The sequence below is a fragment of the Pollachius pollachius genome, assembly GCF_949987615.1.
Source record: "Pollachius pollachius genome assembly, chromosome: 5".
In the NCBI taxonomy this organism is placed as follows: Eukaryota; Metazoa; Chordata; class Actinopteri; order Gadiformes; family Gadidae; genus Pollachius; species Pollachius pollachius.
Window position 1 is genome coordinate 13,296,705 of NC_136938.1, and position 18,629 is coordinate 13,315,333.

The following is an 18,629-nucleotide window of genomic DNA, read 5'->3' on the forward strand; positions in this document are numbered from 1 at the left end:
TTTTTAAGAGGAAGCCTGTTGTTGGTTTGGAATCCTCAACAATAACACAGTTTGAGTTCGTATCGGTGCAAAAGTTGAGTTAAGTTGTCATGTCCCTTCTCTTCCAACGTATAATCCTTTGTTTTCTTCAAGGGTCCTTCAGCAACTTTTGGCAATTTAGAGTTAGTGGGAGATTAAGAGGAAGTAAGAGGAAATACAGCTACACTGAAAACTGACTTCTTAAAGGTGTCTATATATGCAACTACTCTTTCAACTGAAATAGGTTTAGACATTTTATTTTAGTTTTCCTCTCCTTTGTCAGCTAAGGGAAGGGAGAAGGGTGGTGGGGACAGGGAGGTGGTGGGTTGTGCAGTTCACAAGTCTGAGGTCTTTCATAACACATTTTTAAGCTTTTACAATATGGTGATATGTTGCTCGGCTAACACTGGGATATGTCTAACAACAGTAAGGCATCCCGTTTAAATCTCTTGGTTCAATTGGAACCAAGAGATAAATGAGATGTGTATGTAGACTTCTGAGTGGACTCAGTGGAGCAAACCTAAGCTGAAATCAAAACATTCCCCTTGTCCGTACTACCTCAACTAAACAGGTTGACCCATTCACAACAAGTATTACCTCTTCATATCAGTACATTAGCAGAACATTCGTTAGTCGGGCAGTGCCAGAGGTCATTCCCTTCCAGGTCTGAACAATTGTGCAATGTAAGGTGTGAGATGAATACATTTTTTATTACCTTAATTTTACCAGGCAAGTCCCATTCCATACATGTCCTATGCATGTTGCATCACTTAGTGTTGCATCACCAGGAGAAGGAAGGTTAACAGGTTTATGAATTAAGACTTTTTAGTCTCATAACACTAAATTCCCTAGTGGGATTAATAAAGTTTTATTGTATTGTATTGTATTGTATTAATCGTCCTCAGACACCAAGCATCGGTTTATTGGAGGTCATCTTTATGATGTGAAAGAAAATCTCATAGCCGGCAATGATGCATAGTTAGTAACTGGTCATTAGTTAGTTATGCACTGGTTATTCATTAGTTATTTACTCCTTCGTCCCTGGTTGGTCTCTGGCTATCAATCAGTCAATGTGTGGTTAGGCAATGGTTAGAGTAAGATCTGTAGGCTGAGAATGAATTTGATATCAATGTATTGAATAATTCATGAGTGAGAAAGGTGTGGAGTTGGTGGCCCACATAAGAGGTACTCCACAGTATGTGCTGTCTACTACAGTCGCCCAGCTGTTTCAGATGCTCCTGGTGTTTTTGACGCACTAGTCTTGACATCTCCATCTGTAAGCTTGTCACAGCCTAACCCACATATCTCTGTTAAGCCTGAATCATACTTCCTCATCAAAAAACCGCCGGAGGTACGCCCTGAGTCTCCATGCCTGTGCCTGCATTGATGTTTCCGCGTCTGTGATTATGAGTGAAGTTTGCTAAAAGTTATTAATTCAGGGACATCTTGTGATGCTTATAATGGGAAGATGATGGGTCATACATGTATATGTAAACCTCCTCAAATAGTGGATCATCAATGAACCGGAACACTCAGCAGGAAAGACAAAGCGGGCCGTCTGTTCGTCCTGACATGGAGTTTCATCACATACGGCAATGGCCTCTGTGGGCCAAGGCGGTAGCCTACCATGGGAACCCACTGTATACAAAGCGTTTTCAACACGTCAACTCACTGAAGTTTGCCACTGAGAACACAAACAATGCAGGCCTATCATTTGTGCAAATGTTTGCACAATACCACGTCAGCTCATGTCCAAGGACAACTCAGCCTTAGACCCTGGAACTCCACTCTCCCGAATGCCCTTGGATGCCCTGTCTGAAGACGGACACAGCTACAGCGGTCATTGTGTGGTGGAAGCCCTCCAGATTACGTGGTATTGATGTCTGATCCATTAAAAGAGAGAGTGTACCTGCGGAGACTGCCAGGAGACGTCCTCTATTCCTAGACGCCAGCGGCCTCTGTTTTCTGAAAGCCCATGGGCTAACAGGGCGGTTGAATGGAGTGCATCAGCGTTGTGATCAATAGCGTTCGGGATGCGAACCACGTAGCATAAGCCCCCCTGCTGGGGCGGAGGGAGGAATGAACGCACATAAAAGGTTGGATGGTTGGAATCCCACCTGGGTACTGACGCTTGTGCCTTTTCAATCAAAATGTGCTCTCATGTACCTGTGCAGAGAGCTGCATATGTAGATGCTAAGAAGAGGCGCGTGCTGTTTGATAAGTGAGATGTGTATGTAGACTTACATATGCAGAGTGGAGGTTGGTCAGGATGTTTGTGAACATAGCAGCTAAGCTACTGTTGCTAGGATGGTGGAAGTCATCAGGCTAATGGCTGTGTCCCAAGGGATTCATTTAAATAAAAGCTCAAGCACCCTCTGCCATGCAAAAAAGGGGTTCCAATTCAAACTTTACGGTTCAATAAGGTATGAAACCACTTCTAGTGAGAAATGGTTACACACCTGTGTTTACCAGACCACTTATGACATGGAGTGTGGTTGGGAAAGCGAGGATAGTGTGTGGCAGAGTGGGTGTTTATAGTGAATAGAGCCCATCACTCCTCGTCCTGCTGACGTTCACATGAACCCTTTGATCGCCCTGGTAAACAAGTTAGGGCATCTGACAGCTTCATCGGATGTTATCAGGAAGATGTTATGGGAGGGGGGACAGCAGGGAGTGAGCTACAGAGAAAGAAGGGTTGGGGAGAGAAAGAGAGAGATAGATAGAAAGAGAAACAGGTCTGGGGTTCGGAGGAGAGCGGGCAAGAGTGAGAGAGGATATAGAAAGTGTGAGGGAGAGAAAAAGAGAAGAAGATAGAGTAGTGGAAGGGCTAAGTGATATAATCGTTCAGGTTATGATACTAGCGTGAAAATTGGCATGAGCAGTCTCCATGGGTCACTTGACAAGAAAATTGTCAGAGCCAATAGGAATTTCAAGATGGCGGCCATTTTTCAAGATGGCCGACACCTTAGTGGGCAGTTAAGTGACACAGTAGTTTATTTGGTGATACAAGCATGAACATTGGCATGAGCAGTCTCTGTGGGTCACTTGACAATAAGCCACCCACAGCTACTTGAAAGTTCAAGATGGCCACCACCTTAGTGGAGCAGTTAGGCTTAAGAAATCATTTAGTTGGTGATACAAGCATGAAAATTGCCATGAGCTGTCTCAAAGGGTAATTTGACAAGAAACCGTCCACAGCAACTTATAATTTCAAGATGGCGGCAATTTTTTTTTTTTTTTTTAAAGGAGCGAGGGGGATAGAGGGGGAGAGATATAGAGTGAGTGAGGAGAAAGAAGGAGATAAAGGGAGACAGAGGGAGTGATAGAGAGGGAGGAAGAGCGAGAGGAAAGAAGAGCCTTAAATAGAGAATTGTAAATAAGGCATGAGTCACAGAAAGAATATAATAACCCTCTGTAATATGTTGCAAACTTTTCTATCACAGACAAAACTATATGAAAAACGGGAGGGGAAAACTTACTTATGTGGAGGAGAAGGAGAAAACAAGAGAATCTGTGGCAGTGTGACCGGCGGCTGTATGGCCGGGTTTACAACGAAGGGTCAGAGATCAGACCAAACCAGGAGACAGGCATGCGCCGTTCACTTGTAATCAGCTGCCAGCTGTGAGCCAGACAGCTTGAGTATGCTATGATCCCTCCTCTATACTCTCTGGGCTCGCTGACTCACAGGGAGAACGCTGAGAGGAGGAGAAAGGAGAGAGAAGGGAGGAAGGGGAGAAGCGAGGAGGATGTGAGAGGAGGAGAAGAGGAGGGGGAGGAGGAAAGAGGGGGAGCAGGGAGGAGGAAGTGAGAGGAGACTGCTATGATCCCTCCACCACTCTCTTGGCTCACTGCCTTCCAACTATAATTGAGGAGGAGGGACGAATGAGTTGGACAAAAGGGGGTAGAGGTTGAGAACGGAGGAGAGAGGAGGATAACAGAGGAGAGATTTGGATAACAGAGGAGAGAGTTGGAGAAAGGAGGAGTGAGTTGGAGGAAGGAGGAGAGAGGACCATGGGACACAACAGAAGGCAGGCAATTAGAGTAACATCACACATTCTAGAGTTTGTGTATTTGTGGAGTTGGTTTGATCCAGACAGGGGCCTTAGCCAATATGGCAACACACTGGGACAGCGTGCCCCTCCCCCAGTCAAATCAAATTTGGCCATGTTATTTGTGTGTGTGTGTGTGTGTGTGTGTGTGTGTGTGTGTGTATAATATGTGCTTTCATATTATAAACAATATCGTAACACTGTAACATTTACAAGCAAATCGTAATGCCTGGGAAGAAATGTGAGCATGTGACCCTTCGAGTTAAGGTTTTAGGTTTGACTGTGGAAATTACAGACAGGCGTTACATGCTGTTGCGTTAACCTTTTTTTTTCTGCTTTTTTTTATTGCGTTATCTAGCTGTAGTTATTATCTACAGCGTCTTACAAGTGAGGCTGAGAACAATCAATGGAAACAATCCGAACTGGAGTAACTGGTATTTCATTGATATGGTCTTCATAAGCATCTAAATCGGTAAATTGGTAACTAGCTCAAGAGGAATTAACAGTGGTAAGATTTGGATTTAAAATATAAAAATAACAGTTGAGATTTGTTATTGGCATGCAAACGGTAATCCATCTGATTTACACGACTTTGGAGGCAAACACTATGAGGGTGTGAACGATCACATGTCCCAGCGTCTATAGGAACATGGAGTGTCACCCTGCTAGAGAGAACAAGCAGGGTTCAGAGAAGACCTTGTTAGGTTGTGAGGTGGCTGTGGCTATCGGATGTTTTTTTTATGAGACCACTTAATTAAGACAAAGCCGTGCAGCAATTTTATTCTAATTAACATGGCAGTTTAACAGTTAAGTGAGAGAAGACAACCTACATTACTTCCTGTCAGAGTTAAATTTTCCCAGATAATCCAGATTACTGTCATGACTGTTTTATGTGTTTTTGGTCAAAATCTGAAAAATAGTCAGTCAAAAAGTTTACCTTTGCCACACTTTGTGTTTAAAAATACAATTACTGCAGTTTGGGATTGAATAGCTAGCCAGGGTGTAAAGAGATGAACTTGGCAGTATTATTCTGTGACTGTATTCTCCAAGTGGCTTTTAGTAATGAATTTATTATGCGTGGTGATAATTGAACAAGTTCTGTAGAACAGTTTAGTCACCTGCATTATTCATTTTAAATATCCATGCATAATGCATGAGGCACCGGCATACAGCTACTGACTGTTTTCATACAACAACACCATTGAGCATCAATAACAGGACACATACACACACACACGGGTATGTATGTATGCATAGTATGCACACACCACACATTCCCTCAGGGCCATTGACGTATTTAAGAATTAAAAAAGGCAATATATCTTAGTATAATTTGAATTTACGTATAATATAATAGGTTGGTTGTATGTGTATGTGTGTGTGTGTGGGGGGGGTTGTGTGTGTGTGTGTGTGTGTGTGTCTATGTGTGTTTGTCTATGTGTGTGTGTCTATGTGTGTGTGTGTGTGTGTGTGTGTGTATGTGCCAGCATGCATGTGTGTACATGTCTGTTTTTGTGTGTGCATGTGTATGAGGGTTAAATAAAATATAATAAATATTGTTGTGCCTCACCAAAAATGTGCTTCACCAGGTATTAAGCATTATTAGGTATTATGGTATTAGGCTAGCAGGAAGTTCGGGTTGCAGGAAGTGGTATAAGGGTAACAGGAGGTGGTATAAGGGTAGCAGGACGTAGTATTAGGGTAGAAGGAAGTTAGGGTAGTAATAAGGGGTAATAGGGTAGCAGGAGGTGGTATTAGGGGAGCAGGAAGTTAGGGTAGTAATAAGTGGTAATAGGGTAGCCGGAAGTGTATTAGGGTAGCAGGAGGTGGTATTAGGGGAGCAGGAAGTGCCATTCAGGACAGATAGATATCCTTGATTACATAAAAATGAGGTGTTTTTCTCTGTTTTTCCAACCACTGCAGAGCAGCTTCTGAGACAAACAGCTATTTATAATAATGGATAAAGAAAACAGCCTGCGAATATGAGACAAGCCTTATCAGCGGGATGATTGAATGTCAAGACGGTTCATAAAAAATGTTTGTATGTCTTGTAATCATGATAGAAATTACCTCTTGGTAGGATACAATATAATATTATGATTATATATAGCTTATAAATGATCTATAATGCAGAGCCAGAACCTGTTCGAGCTGTAGGTCTATGTTTTGTACTACAAGCAGCTCTAACATTGGTCAAGTTTTACTACCGACAACATCTGGTAATCTTCTAATGGCCAGCATGTAAAAGCCATCATTAAGGCACAGCTGTGTTCAATGTCTTAAACTGAAGTCAGATCCACACTACTGGTTTAAGAAGGAGTCCCAGGCGACCCAATCATGTGTTGATCAAACTAAAGACCACCAGTCTACCTCTCAGACCCTCTCTATCAGATAAACACAGAACACAGAGGACACCAGGGGGCCAGAGAGATAATAACTAATGTCTCACTGGTGTTACTGGTATTAATTACCCATCAAGTATTTTTGACAATTTCATTTATTTATATTTATATTTTACTATTAAGATTATGATTATTTTGTATCTGATGTTGTGTCTTGTTGTACTTTTTGTGCTTTAGCAATGTAAAAGTATGATTTTGAACTTTCAACTTTAGACCTTGAATCTTAGTAGAGAGAGGTAGAGGGAAATAGGAGAGAGAGAGAGAGAGAGAGAGAGGTGGGTTAAAGATAAAGGACAGAGATGGAAGGGATGAAAGAGAATAGGAGAGAGGGAGAAGGGAGAGACAGTGAGGAGTTTTTTCTCTTGTTATTGTTTGTATTTTTTGTAAACTAAACCAGCATCTACTTAGGACACTGATCTCGTCAAGCTGTCCTTCCTGTTCCTCTCCTTCCTGAAGGTTCTAATCCATTTCCCCTGTTTCAATTAGTTATTTTTGTTCATTTTGTTGTTACCATGTACTTCAGGGCTTCACCCTGCAGAGCTGAGTGGTGCCGTTTTGCTGAGTAATGGGAGGATTGAGCTCCTGGTTGAGATGAAGGAGAGCGGAGAATGCTGAGCTCTGGAGAGGAAGCATTAATAGTAAACACCTGCTGCTCGCTACACACTCTGTGTGCTGCGCTGAAAACAGTCAATGCTCAATGCAAATGGTGTGGTGGTGGAGTGGGCTTCAGTCTCACATCAAACACAATCTAGTGAAGAGGGTCCCTGTGGCGCCTGGCAGAGAGAGAGAGACAGAGAGACAGAGAGACACAGAGAGAGAGAGAGAGAGAGAGAGAGAGAGAGAGAGAGAGAGAGAGAGAGAGAGAGAGACAGAGAGAGAGAGAGAGAGACACACAGAGAGAGAGAGACACAGAGAGAGAGAGAGAGATAGAGAGATAGAGAGAGAAAGAGAGAGAGAGAGAGAGACAGAGAGAGAGAGAGAGAGGGTGAAAAAATCAAATAGACCTTTGATTTATTGATATGATGTCTCAAGATAGTGATAGATTCAACTCTTAGCTCTTAACATTGACTGGTATCTCTCTACAGTCATCACATGAGATGAAACCAGTGTCTCAACCTCAATTATATGATGGTCTTAACCTTTGTTTTATTTAGCAGAGGATCCAGGTCTGCTAGACAACTGATAAATATCAAAACTTTCTACCGAACAGACACATAGTGTTTAGTTGAAGACGGTAGTGGATTCGAGCGAGGTTGACATTCCTTCTCCACGCTAACAGCGAGCTGCTCCTCTTCCTCCTTCTCTTCCTCTCTGCCACCAGCTGACAGCCAGTGAGGGAATCGAGACCCACTCCAGCAAGACTAAGATGTACAAACCACCAAGGGGAGAGGAAGGGGGAGGCAGACAGAACAAGATGCTTAAGGTCCAATACGCTTGGATAAATACGTCCCGAGAGTTTGATGGCATGACAATTTAGATTTTATTCGACTTAAACTTGTCCCATCTTTTTCTATCAATCCATGAGCGACTTCATTTGTACCGGTGAGCAGAATTTGTGTCCTTTACAACTTCAACATCCACCAGGTCAGGTATCTTTACCTAATAGTCTCTCTGTTGATCATATTGAGAGCAACCTTTAGGGTGCTCTTGGATGCTTCTCCTGATTAGATAGGTTGAGATAGATTTGATTAGAAAAATGTTATCAGAAAATAAATAATTTTTTGTATTCGGGTGGTATTGGCCATGTGTAATACTTGTCATACATACTTGTTAATATATGACCCAAAAATGAATTAAAGTTTTTAACCTCACAGAATACTCCACTAGTTTCCCTTACACACAGACACACGCACAGGCACGTAAGCAGACGCACGCCCGCCCGCCCGCCCGCCCGCCCGCCCACACACACACACACACACACACACACACACACACACACAAACACACAGAGCCGGGTCCATCATTAGACTAATACTCAGAGTGAGGTGAGGGGTGTGCCTCGAAGGAGCTCCTCAGTGACACACTAACAGGGCAGAGGAGAGCCAGAACGCATCATCGTCTAGCTCGGAGCTGGGACCTGCTGCCACATCAAAGTATTCGGTAGAGAGAGGGGGGTGGGGGAGGAGGGAGAGGGAGGGGGGGAGAGGGGACACATTGAGAGCGATAGTGAGAAGGGGTGGGTGGGGGGGGGGGAGGGGGGGTTGTGAGAGAGACAGAGAGACACACAAAGACAAACAGACAGAGTTAAATAAATATAAAAACCAAGCGAGAGAGGAGAGACGGAAACATAGAGAGCAAAGTAGAGAGAGGAAGGACAACCAGACATATAGACAATTAAAGAGACAACAAATTAAAAAATGAGACATAGAGAGTGAGATAAAATAGATTCGGCATCTAAGAGACCTGCATAGAGTTATATAGAGGTCCATGTAGAGAAGAGACAGATACAGGGAAGGAGAGAGAAACTACAAGAGATAGGAGAGAAAGAGCGCCAGACTGAAAGAAAGAGGGAGAGGGATACGGACGGGGAGAGATGAGGAGAGGAAGAGATGAGGAGAGGAAGAGATGAGGAGTTGGAGGTGACAGCAGCAGGTGTTGGTGGAAAAGAAAGGAGGTATGTAAGGAAGGTTCTTCCAGAAAATAAAGCACTAAAACAGTTTAGTTCCCAGCAACCCACCTCTAGCCCTACAAAATACAACTGTTTCATTTGTTTTGAATAAAATGAGGAAACAACATCATGTCCATCTGCCATTGAATTACATAACTGCTACAATAGCATGAAATTGTGTTCTTTCTGTATTTGCCTTGATCATTATATCCCTACTTGTCAGACATAGCTCTGCTTTCACTCCCATTCTCCAGTCAGACGTGAAACATGAACCTGATTCAGGATAAGCTGGACAAACTCTCGGTACGCGTTTCGCGCGAGATAATTGCTGCTTTGCGTTATATTATTTATTTATAATCTACTCATTGACATAACCATGACCAATTCGTCGCAAATCTGTGACCTACTTGAGACCAAAAGCGCTTCGATTCAGATTCAATTTGATGCTTTGAACCTAACACCACCACCCCCCTACCTCTGCCAGGCAGCAGGGTATCAAGGGGGCTTAGTTTTATATCCCCCTAATCAAGCCTGTCTTTCCCTTCAAAGTGAAGTCGAGATGTGGGTGATAGAGTGATCACTCCCAGGCCGGGGCCCGCTAAGCTGGGCCGCTTTGTCCAGACACCGTCCTAATAGATGTCTTCTGTCTCTTTCTGGTCTACAACCACCAGGCTCCGGGAGACAAGCCGTCTGATTACATGGCTGCTGTGGAGATCATGTTAGGGACCCCCGCCCCCACCCCCTCTTCCATTCCCACCGCTTGATGTGTGTGAGTGTGTGTGTGTGTGTGTGTGTGTGTGTGTGTGTGTGTGTGTCTACAGGTATATGAAATAGTATAAAGTGGCTTTTACTTTGTGGTTGACAAAACTACAAGGCAGTATTGGAGTAGTGAGTTGTTGAAGTCTCTCATATGCAAAATTAGCTGCATGCCAGTTAACAAGTTTTAATTCATTCTTTGTGTAGTTAGTAGTAAAGATATGGAACATAATGAGGACTTATAAGAAAGACTTCAGAGATGCAGAGAGAGAGAAAGAGAGAGAGAGAGAGAGAGAGAGAGAGAGAGAGAGAGAGAGAGAGAGAGAGAGAGAGAGCGGGTTCAGGGGTATTTTTTCCCGGGCTCTCTAATCTGGCTTAACACCAAGAGAGTGAATCAAAAATAAATCGTCCACCTCAACCATTCATTTAGACTCTCCTCGCTCCCCCCAGCTCCTGTCTGGATGCTGTCACAGCACTGGCCCACGACGGGTCGCCAGGACCTCAAACTCAGCAAATGTGTTTCTGTCAGAAACAACACGCTGGGTATCGGACATGTCCTTCACTGGGACCCCCTGATCCCCTCCTCCTGTACCCCCAGCTGTGTAATGCATTATGAACCAGAGGAGTCAATAGTCCTCCATTATGGTGCTATACCACTGAGGGGAGCGCTTCAGATCCATGTTATTAAAAGCCAGCAGGGAACCTATAAAGTGTTGTTCACAGGGGCGTGTACGGGGGGGGGGGGGGACTCCTGCTGGGGGGACATCTGCAGCCCCTCCCAATTGATTGGACAACCCAACTTAATCCGGGAGTTTATGGTATTAACTTGTCAGAATCAGAAAACAGGTTAAACTATATGATACACATTGTTTTGTTATTGCCATATTTGTGGACCATTTTTTGAATGTGATATTTGTTAAGTTAATTGCTAAGTTGTGGGGTCGAGTGCCCCCCTGTACCCTGTGCCCTCTGCTCACTCCTGTGCTCACCCTGACGACATCCACTGGGCTGTAAATCTGTGTTGGCTATGAACACGTGTAGATACTTCTGACAAGTATATCATAAGTTCATTTAATTTGAGTCAGCAATAATATGTGCTTTTCCATGTCCGACTGAACGCTCTTTGAGACTGTGGATTTTAGGCAATATTCAGTCCCTCCAGAAAAACGCGATTATGCGATCGCATAATTCAACGCATAATCAGCCAAAATCTGCATATTCATGCGGGTCCGCATTTTTTCAAATATGCCGCACCTTCACTGCATAAATTGCAGATTTCCGCGCAAAATATGCGGGGCTTGCATGATTTCATAATCCCCGCATTCTCGTTGCAAAAAAGTCACATATATCTTAGCTTATCTTGAAAAATGTTGCGTTCACTTCACACAAGAGCAGCCATTCCCCCTGTTGCCATGGGAACGTTATGAAGTGACGTAATTACGCGACGTGAACGTCATCGAAAAGCTGCTTTTTTCGCAAGTTCCCGCATTTTTTCGCAAGTCCCCGCAATTTCATCACATAAAATTGCATAAATATGCCGCATATTTCATCGCATTTTTTAAGAAAACGTGCCGCATAATCAAGGATTTTTGGCCGCAACAATCCCAAAGAAACGGCGCATTTTTCTGGAGGGACTGAATATTGATCATATGAGTGTTATGATCAACGACGGAAGGATTGATTAGCACACAACTTGAGATGCGCTGGATTGGAACAAGTTGCATTTCATTTTTGAATCGGAAACGATCCCAGGTGCTTCGTGCAGCTCTCTGATGCTGAGAGGGCACATGCTGGGGGCCTGGGTCTTTGTGCCTGTGAAGGACCAACTGTTTTCAGGGCAACGTATCCAGATTCAATGCTGATTACACAAAATCATTGAACTTATCTAAATTAAATCTTCTCTGTTGATGCCCTGACAGACCCTAGCTACAGTAGATTCTTAGGAGGACCCTAGCTACGGTCTTTCTTTACAGGAGGGCCCTAGCCACAGTGCCTCTTTACAGGAGGGCCCCAGCCACAGTGCCTCTTTACAGGAGGGCCCGAGCCATAGTGCCTCTTTACATGAGGGCCCCAGCCACAGTGCCTCTTTACAGGAGGGCCCCAGCCACAGTGCCTCTTTACAGGAGGGCCCCAGCCACAGTGCCTCTTTACAGGAGGGCCCCAGCTACCATCTATCTTGACAGGAGGGCCCTAGCTTCGGTCCATCTATACCAAGGGCCAACATCGTTTTCACAGGAAGGGTCCCCCCTGAACCCCCCTATGTACCGGATATGCCTGAAATGAGATGTGTGATGACATCAATGGGTCCACCTAGACTTCACAAACTTCTGGCTTTGATAAAAAAAAAGATTGACGAATCGACCTCTCACATCACAAGCTTGTGCTTTTCTTTCATTAATGACCTACTTTCCACCATGAAAACATTATTTGCTCCTACAACACAACTAAACATTCCTGTGTGGTAGGACCTCTACTCCCATCTGAACCAAGGGGACTGTGGAGGTGTGGGTGTGTGCTGTGATGGCGGAACATATTTGTGCTGATTTACAGAACGGGTACCCTGAAGGGATGTATGAGAGGAGGGAACGGGGGGGAGGGATATCTCCCCTATGGTCCCTCTCTCTCCCCCCCGATCTCCGAGTGTGTCTGCTGTTCTTGTAATTCTTTCTCTAATTTCCTCTCCTCCCGTCGTCAATAGCAGGGGATTTAATGATTACATCTGGCGGCGCCTTCCCCCCCCACCCACCCTCCTCCACCTGATTATGCAAAGCAGGCCTACATTCTGCAGCTTTGAAGTGAAAGGGAGGCGTCTCACAGAATCCTTCCCTGAACGCAGCGCACCATCGCAGGGTTCGCCACGGGGTCAATGCTACGGTTACCCTGGAGACCGCTAACTTGTCCCTGCTTCAACATGCCTTTATGGTGCTAGTAGATGAAGTGCTCAAACCAGTAAGACAGTCTGCTTTACCTTTACTTTCACCCCCCACCCCCCCCCCCCCCCCCCCAAAAAAAAAATGAAGAAGATAGAAAGTAGGACATTCAGTAAAGTAGTAGATAATTCTCTCGGTCGTTGTGGGTGAACTAAAAAAAACCTAAAAACGGGTGGAAGAGTCTTAGCTGCACAGAGCAATAGTCAACGAAGTGCAGAAGCCTCGGATTCAGCCTAAAATACCTCAAACTTTGAGGAACCGTGTAAAATATTCATGTTCCATAGGTGACTTTTAAATTCACTCAGTCACTCTAGCTGTGGAAATACTAATCTCTCCATTAACAACCAAGTGGATATGGTTAAACATATGGTGATATTGTCTTCCCATATTTTATGGCGGCAGTAAAGATGTATTTTTTAATACAGATTGGACAGAGATACGACAATGAACAGTAAAAAGAGGTCACTCTGGAAAGCTTTGTGTGGCGAAGATGAGACATGAGATGTTTCTTAAATATTTGATCAATGCAGCCCGTAGGTCGCATTATTCCTAAATTATACTTCAAAAACTTAAAATAATTTAACAAATTTTAATGTATATATTTTTCAAATTCAGATTATTACACTCACTTCAAGAGAGATGAAGGGATTGAGGCAACACGATGACACCGTAGCCTTCATCCATCAGGATGTTCTATTCATGTATGTAACGCATCACTCAAACCTGGGAATACATAATGATGCAAGAACTTCAATAAATTATGTTTATTATAAATTGACAAAAATACAACATATTTTCAAAATGAATAATTTAACTCACAATTTGCTAATTCTTTCCAAATGCCTTCAGCATAATAAGTGTCCATTGGCTTTTTAGTCTCTCGTGTGTACTCTGGGACAGTCAGCCTCGTCTTCTTATCCGACATAAGTACATGGGTCCCCAGGTACGGCCGGGCGTGGGGACCACTAGCAGCCCACAGCGAGCCCCGAGGTGGTGGGGCTGGACGAAGGTAAAGTGAGCCGATAAGGGTATGGCTAACTCCTCCCACAAGTCATCCAGAGCTGCCTCTGGGCAGCTCTCCAGCACCGCCCCCACCACCTCTGCATTCTCATTAGTGGATAAGGTGCAGGTGGAGTAGACGACCACGCCCCCTGGACGCACCGCACACAGAGCCGACCTGCAACACAGTCTTTTTAAAAAGCCTGACCTTTCTCTATACACAAGGGGGCAGTAAAGTGCTTTACAAATACAAAGTAAATCCGGAACGAGCGACTCAGTGCTACTACTCTTACTACTCTTACTACTACTACTCCTTTAAATTTGATAGCAAAATCTGTTTCTGCAAACGAGTCAAAATGTACCCAACAAAGATTCTCTTGGTCAAAACAACTGTCTGAAAAAAAAGGTGTTCTGATCATTTTAAACAGCAACTGGATGACAGAAAGATTTGTCTCTTCTTTTTTATGAGCTTAAAATATTATTTGTTTAAACCAAAAGCACAACTACACAGTGGACCAGCCCGTGTTAAGGTCAAACATAGTCGTCAGTCCACTTGTCAGCATATTTTCATGATCGCAGCAGGGCTGAGCTACCTGTTCACCTGCAATCAGCGGGATTCTGAGTCAATTCCTGGGAGGATGGAAGTGGCAGGTAGCCCTAAGGGAGTAGCTCTAGAGGGGGGCTGGGAGGTGGTGGTGTTAGGGAGGGTTGTGTTACCGTAGCAGCTGAGCCTGAAGATCAGGCAGTGAGGCTCTCTCTTTGAGTCGAAGCTCCCCCTGCTGGCGGTTGGAGGAATAGAGCCAGCTCCTGTCGTTGGAACACGGAGCGTCCACCAACACCTATCAGGGGCAGAAACATTAAATGGTGGATACAGAATTACAGTGAAGGACTAGGTTTCTAGTAACCCATAACATAACCTGGTGAAGCTCTCCCATGTTATTAAACAAGATAGATGGTTACATCGGATGGTTATTTTCAATCACAGGGAAATAATCTTAAAGATAAAAGGTAAGGTCTCAAGGTTAAGCTTGGGTTATTAGGGGAGAGATGTTTGGGTTGAGGATCAGAGGGCTAAATCAAAAGGTGAGTTTGATTACTTCATGTCAACTTGAGTTTTATTCATTCAATATGTCCCACAAACAAACTCTTGCTGGCGTTTCCTCATTGCTACCTGCTGGACATGACAGTGAAGTGCGACAACATGAAAGCCTAGCTCTTAAAAAAAACTGAAAGAAAGAATTCTTCTGCCCACCTTATCGTACGTCCCTGCTTCACTCAACCCAAAAACACGACCGTCCTGATTGGACAGAATCACCCTTTTGCTTAGCGACCATGGAAGAAAGGACTCCAGGGTTTGGGCAAGCCATTCCTTCCTGTGCGGGTCCGACTCGTTACAGCAGAGCAACGCTGCAGCCAATCACAAAGCAGCAGGGCAACCAGTCAGAACCCTGTCGTTATCATTTATAAAGTCGACAGTAAGCAAGATATAGTAAAAAAAATGATAGTAATAATTTATAATAGTATTGTCATCATTCAGAACATATTATAAGGATGTTAGAAAAAGTTGAAGCACAGCCATCTGTTTGTGTACCTGGGTTGGCCGTCTGCATTATGGCCAGTGCTTTCCCTCCTGGGGCAGAGCAAAGGTCCAGCACCTTCTCACCATCTATGAGCTGCAGTGCCAGCACAGGCAGCAGGGAGGAAGCGTTGAGCAAGTAGTACTGCTTCAGCACACCACGCCAGTGGACCTGGGACGGGAAACGCACAGGCCGGGGATGGAGGAAACACTGTAGCAGGGAGGGAGAGGGCGAGGAAATGGGAAGGGAGGAGGTAGGTAGAGAGGAGGAGGGAGATGTGGAGGTAGAAGAGGGAGCGGAGAGAGAGGAGGAAGGGGACAAGGAGAGAGAGGAGGAGGTGGTGGCAGAAGAGAAGGGGGAAGAGGGGGGGGACGAGATGGATGGAGAGGAGGAGATGCTGGAGGAGGGACAAGAGGACAAGAGAGATGATGAGGAGGGTAAAGAAGATGCAGACAGAAAGGAGGAGGTGAAGCTTGAGAGATGGGAGGAGGAGGAGATGGCGAGGGTGTCTGTAAGAGGGCTGGCTCCGAGGACGGCCTGTGGGTTCTGAACGGTCCCGTGAGCGTCTGGTGTTACCGTAGAGACAGTCTTAGATTGAGTCTCAGCCGCATCTTCTCCTCCTCCGTGTTGCTTTGGCAACGTGATTGCTGGGGAGCAAGGTTTTGGTAAAATAGGGCTGTGTGTCTGTGGCAAAAAGCTCGAGAAGCCTTTTGATTGGAGGAGGTTTGTGATGTCATTCAGAGTAGCGAAGCGGTTGAGCATGACACCGTACTGCCAGGAGTCTGGGTCCAAGAGTACAGACCTGCAGGAGACAGTTATATGTTGAAGTTAGAGCTATATTAGTACACTACTATTTATAATAACTTGAGGGAGACATCTATCTCTGATCAGAAAGTCATATAGAGAGATTAGCGAAAGAGCAGTATTTAATATCTCACTTTTATGTGTTGACACCCTTAAGACTGAGTCCATAAATCATCCATCAATCCTTGCAAAGTACCAACCTAATCCTTCACTATGAACATAGACTTGGCCAAGTAGTTTGAACATCGACAATCATTTAGGATATTGATCATTTACACCTAACATCCTTATGTTTCTGTTGAGTACCTCTCATGCGTCAGATTCATCTTTTAGAGATAAATTCCGTTCGTTAACCCGGTACAATAATAGTACAATAATACCTTCGGAACCAAAGGATTACCTTGCAGAAGGCCATACGTGTCCAAGTTCACGGCCATACTGTTCATCAAACCTGTCCAGCACTGGTTGACAGGGCGGCCTACTTATTTTATTCGGATTCTCGTTCTTCTTTCCTTTGAGACCTTTGGGAGTCTGTTGATCAAAAATGTATAAAGACGTAGTCCCATCTGAATACATTCATTTGTTGTGAGATTAGATGCAGCAGAACATTGAACTGCTTTTGCCCGATAGTCCACGACACCATGTCCTCACATTAATTATATAAACATCCGTTGAGCAGGTTAACTTTGAGCACTACATAAATATTCTCAGGTTCTTAAGTGTATCAGATATGGACATGATAATTACCATATAAGCCCCGTTTGTCTCTTGCTAAAGCCTAGCTCTATACAGAACCGACAGAATTGTTGATGTTGTATCTTACTAGACAGTGACACACGCACTTAAGAAATGAAATAATGTCAGTTCTATATTTGGATCGAGCAAAAAAAAAGAAGAAAAGAGCTTGCTACAAACTTGGAATCAAAACTTACTAGTACCAATGTGTCTATTCGAAACATGAACGTAGAGTCCGTCTCTATAATGGTTATGCATTACCTTGTTAGTTGAAGGTTGTTGTCCACTAAGCGTTGGAACCGAGTCAAAGGTTGAGGAACGAGACCGTATTTGCGTTATAAGGTATGCTGTGTACAAAGTTACACACCACCTTGAATGTAACGTTTGTCTTGATATAACCTGCTTCAACATTCGTGGATAATATGTATTAAATAACATCAATAGATCGGTTGGTAGATAACAACCACGGGATCCATGAAAGTAAAACTGGTGCGTTCTCCAAATGTGCTCTCCGTGCAGAGGATTGGCTCCGAAGTATCAAAGGTTCCGGCTATTAATTAGCACATAATTACTAAGCAGTATTCAACCAATGTTAATTTTTGTATTTAAATGTATTACAACCCTACTCATTAATGTAGAATAGTTGGGAACTTTGTTCCACTATCCTGATGACCCTTTATATCAATGACCTAGTCTATGTCTCTGATGCCGTTCATAAAGTGTTATTTGCAGATGATATCAACTTGATCCTGTCTCACAAAAATATTCTTGTCTTGCAGGAAACTGCAAACAAGGAGCTGTTGAAAGTGGACACTTGGTTTAAGTGCAACAAATGATCACTAAATATCAATAAATCAAACAAGTAATGTGGAAAATACCTGTCTCTCTATCAATGGCCATGTCACTGAAAGAGTAAAATCAACAAAGTTTTTGGGTGTAGAAATTGATGAATTTATCAATTTCAAAAGACACATTGATCAATTATTAAATAAACTTTCCAAATATGTTGGACTATTTTTCAAAATAAGACATTTCCTCCCACTTTCAGCACTCCTTACACTTCCTTACACAAATCTCTGTTCAGAAAAAAAATATCTGTGCAATATCCTGGTCAAAATTCAATGCTTCACTGTTCCACTCATATGGTCTCCTCAAGCTTCCTGAAATCAACACCTATCACAATGCATGTACAATGCACCAGGTGGGATATAATATAAACACCCGCCTATGTGAGCTTGAACCTATCTCTCGTCCACTGCACACACACACTATACCAGGAAGAAACATTTGATAACTGGCAAAGTCAGAAAACTGAAGAGCACTAGCCTGAGTATTGTTTCCAGGGGACCACAGATATGGCATAAGCTTGAAGAGTTCATAAAAATGTCCGAGGCCTTCTGGGAATTTTTTTATCTTTATCCTTTTTAAAACAGAAGCTGTTATCCTCTTACATGTGACTAATAGGGTAGTGGAATGTATGTTTACGACCTAGTGTTGTCAGTATGTCTGTGAGATGTATGTGTCGGGTTCTCTGTGGAAGTGTGTGCCTGGGATGAGGCTATGGGTGTGAGTGTGTGTGTGTGTGTGTGTGTGTGGGGGGGGGGGGGGGGGGGGAGTCACGGGTCCCCGCTATAGCAGCATTTCTTGCTTCCTAGGGATCCCCTTTTCATGCTGCCATCTTTGTAGTAAATGCGTGGTGGTTGTATGTATTATGTTGTGCTCTTGTATTGTCCTGCACCTTAGCATGAATA

At 43.8% G+C, this 18,629-nt stretch overlaps 1 protein-coding gene across 1 annotated transcript; it reads right to left on the reverse strand.

Moving 5' to 3' along the window:
- Window positions 1-13,346: 13,346 nt before the first annotated feature.
- Window positions 13,347-17,347, reverse strand: LOC307076418 (tRNA (cytosine(34)-C(5))-methyltransferase, mitochondrial-like). The gene is made up of 7 exons (XM_079737418.1): window positions 17,140-17,347; window positions 16,544-16,674; window positions 15,354-16,141; window positions 15,015-15,169; window positions 14,480-14,601; window positions 13,583-13,940; window positions 13,347-13,486 (listed from the first exon to the last, which is right to left on the reverse strand). The coding sequence occupies exons 1-6, from the start codon at window positions 17,314-17,316 to the stop codon at window positions 13,664-13,666; spliced, it is 1,650 nt and encodes a 549-aa protein (XP_079593544.1). The 5' UTR covers window positions 17,317-17,347; the 3' UTR covers window positions 13,347-13,486; window positions 13,583-13,663.
- Window positions 17,348-18,629: the final 1,282 nt, after the last annotated feature.

Excerpts from the sequence above, each read along its gene's own strand:
- LOC307076418 (XM_079737418.1), bottom strand. The coding sequence starts at position 17,316 with ATGTTATTTAATACATATTATCCACGAATGTTGAAGCAGGTTATATCA. Across the intron at positions 16,675-17,139 it reads AACAACCTTCAACTAACAAG|ACTCCCAAAGGTCTCAAAGG; the intron begins GTAATGCATAAC and ends TTTGATCAACAG. Across the intron at positions 13,941-14,479 it reads CTTCAGGCTCAGCTGCTACG|GTCGGCTCTGTGTGCGGTGC; the intron begins GTAACACAACCC and ends ACTGTGTTGCAG.